Source organism: Oryx dammah, unplaced genomic scaffold (genome assembly GCF_014754425.2).
Source record: "Oryx dammah isolate SB20612 unplaced genomic scaffold, SCBI_Odam_1.1 HiC_scaffold_12, whole genome shotgun sequence".
Lineage (NCBI taxonomy): Eukaryota > Metazoa > Chordata > Mammalia > Artiodactyla > Bovidae > Oryx > Oryx dammah.
In genome coordinates this window covers 11,637,519-11,639,951 of record NW_024070196.1, presented here as the reverse complement: position 1 = coordinate 11,639,951, position 2,433 = coordinate 11,637,519, and the positions used below count along the sequence as shown (strand labels likewise).

At 60.6% G+C, this 2,433-nt stretch overlaps 1 protein-coding gene across 1 annotated transcript; it reads left to right on the top strand.

The window, feature by feature from the left end:
- Positions 1 to 341: 341 nt before the first annotated feature.
- POU4F2 (POU class 4 homeobox 2) lies at positions 342 to 2,014 on the top strand. The gene is made up of 2 exons (XM_040250418.1): positions 342 to 626; positions 1,073 to 2,014. The coding sequence occupies exons 1-2, from the start codon at positions 342 to 344 to the stop codon at positions 2,012 to 2,014; spliced, it is 1,227 nt and encodes a 408-aa protein (XP_040106352.1).
- Positions 2,015 to 2,433: the final 419 nt, after the last annotated feature.

The following is a 2,433-nucleotide window of genomic DNA, read 5'->3' as shown; positions in this document are numbered from 1 at the left end:
CGGAGGCGCGCGGGAGGGAGGGAGGGAGGGCGGGGTGTGCGGGGGCAGGCGCGGGGAGAGGGGAGTATAACTCTGCGGCCGCGAAGAGCGGGGGCAGTTTTGGGCGCCCAGGTTCTGCAGCCAGCGCCAAGCCGAGCCCAGCATCCGCTCAGACTGACCTCAGTAGCCAGCAGTGGAGCGCGTAGCCGGGCCCGGGCGCGCAGAGCTCGGGGCGGCGGCGAGTGAGCACAACTTTGCATCGCCCTTCCCCGCTTCGGCTCTCGCCCAGCACTTCTCGGGAGGGTCCCAGCAGCCGGAGCCAGTGCGTGCGCCTCGGACCGGCGCCCGAGCGGGCGGGGAAGATGATGATGATGTCCTTGAACAGCAAGCAGGCGTTCAGCATGCCGCACAGCGGCAGCCTGCACGTGGAGCCCAAGTACTCGGCCTTGCACAGCGCCTCGCCGGGGTCCTCTGCACCCGCGGCGCCCTCCGCCAGCTCTCCGAGCAGCTCGAGCAATGCTGGCGGCGGCGGCGGGAGTGGCGGGGGCGGTGGAGGCCGGAGCAGCAGCTCCAGTAGCAGCGGCAGCAGCGGCGGCAGCGGCGGGGGCTCCGAGGCGATGCGGAGAGCGTGTCTTCCAACCCCACCGGTGCGTATTTCTGCATAATCACCGCTTAAAGGCACATTTTGACAGCCCCCTTTATCTGCTTGATGTTTTTTTCATGTCTGCACAGCAAATCACCCCACACCTCCAACCAATTTTCCCCCCTCTCTCTCGCTTATGTATTCAGCGGGTCTTTCCTTTCATATTAATTTTTATGACCTAGAATGTTGCCTGTGCGCGCGTTGTGTTGTGTTGTGTTTGCAGGCTCACTTTCCTCCTCCTCGTGCACTCTTTTTCTCTCCGTGGCTTCCCTCCTCTCCTCCTCACCCGCTAGTTTCAGGATTATTATTATCATTATTACTATTATTATTTTAACGTTCTGGGAATGCTGTAGGCGCGGCGGCGGTGCGGAGCGCTGGGCCGGAGCTTCCGGAGAGAGTGCGCACAATTCCCTGCTGAGAGTAATGTGTGCCTTTTACTTGCAATTGCAGAGCAATATATTCGGCGGGCTGGATGAGAGTCTGCTGGCCCGCGCCGAGGCTCTGGCGGCGGTGGACATCGTCTCCCAGAGCAAGAGCCACCACCATCATCCGCCCCACCACAGCCCCTTCAAGCCGGACGCCACCTACCACACCATGAATACCATCCCGTGCACGTCGGCTGCCTCCTCTTCGTCGGTGCCCATCTCGCACCCGTCCGCGTTGGCGGGCACGCACCACCACCACCATCATCACCACCATCACCACCATCAGCCGCACCAGGCGCTGGAGGGCGAGCTGCTGGAGCACCTGAGTCCCGGCCTGGCGCTGGGTGCCATGGCGGGCCCCGACGGCGCCGTGGTGTCCACTCCAGCTCACGCGCCGCACATGGCTACCATGAACCCCATGCACCAAGCTGCTCTCAGCATGGCCCACGCGCACGGGCTGCCCTCACACATGGGCTGCATGAGCGACGTGGACGCCGACCCCCGGGACCTGGAGGCGTTCGCCGAGCGCTTCAAGCAGCGACGCATCAAGCTGGGGGTGACCCAGGCCGATGTGGGCTCCGCGCTGGCCAACCTCAAGATCCCCGGCGTGGGCTCGCTCAGCCAGAGCACCATCTGCAGGTTCGAGTCCCTCACTTTGTCTCACAACAATATGATCGCGCTCAAACCCATCCTGCAAGCGTGGCTAGAGGAGGCGGAGAAGTCTCACCGGGAGAAGCTCACCAAGCCGGAGCTCTTCAACGGCGCGGAGAAGAAGCGCAAGCGCACGTCCATCGCGGCGCCAGAGAAGCGTTCGCTGGAAGCCTACTTCGCCATCCAGCCGCGGCCCTCCTCCGAAAAGATCGCCGCGATCGCCGAGAAGCTGGACCTTAAGAAAAACGTGGTGCGCGTCTGGTTCTGCAACCAGAGGCAGAAACAGAAAAGAATGAAATATTCCGCGGGCATTTAGGAGACCCACTTTAGGCCTCTCCAGGGACAGGCCCCCTCCTCATCTCTCCCCCCACCCCCACCCCTCTTGCCTCTTTTCTTTCCATTTTTCGCAACCAGAAAACAATTCCAGTAAATGTGAATCCAGAGAAAGCGAGGATTGGAGCGCGAGCGAACGCGTGAGCTACTGAGCCCAAGCCCGGTGAGAATGTGAAAAGATTTCTCAAAGGAAAGAAAAACAAAAGAAGGGATTTGTCAAGTTGTAGCAAAGTTGTCCCTTTCGACCCCACCCACTCGGAAAAGGCACCTCGGCCTCTTCAGAGGAAGTCTGGAGCTGGCTGTTTGCAGGAAAGCAGACGAGACAGCCTTTTAAAAGGCCCCCAGAATGATCAAGTAAGATTTGTTTTTATTCCTAAAGACGTCACCCTTGTTCAAGTTTAA

Coding starts and splice junctions, on each gene's coding strand:
- POU4F2 (XM_040250418.1), top strand. CDS start 342: ATGATGATGATGTCCTTGAACAGCAAGCAGGCGTTCAGCATGCCGCAC. Junction 627..1,072: donor CGTGTCTTCCAACCCCACCG/GTGCGTATTTCT, acceptor TTGCAATTGCAG/AGCAATATATTCGGCGGGCT.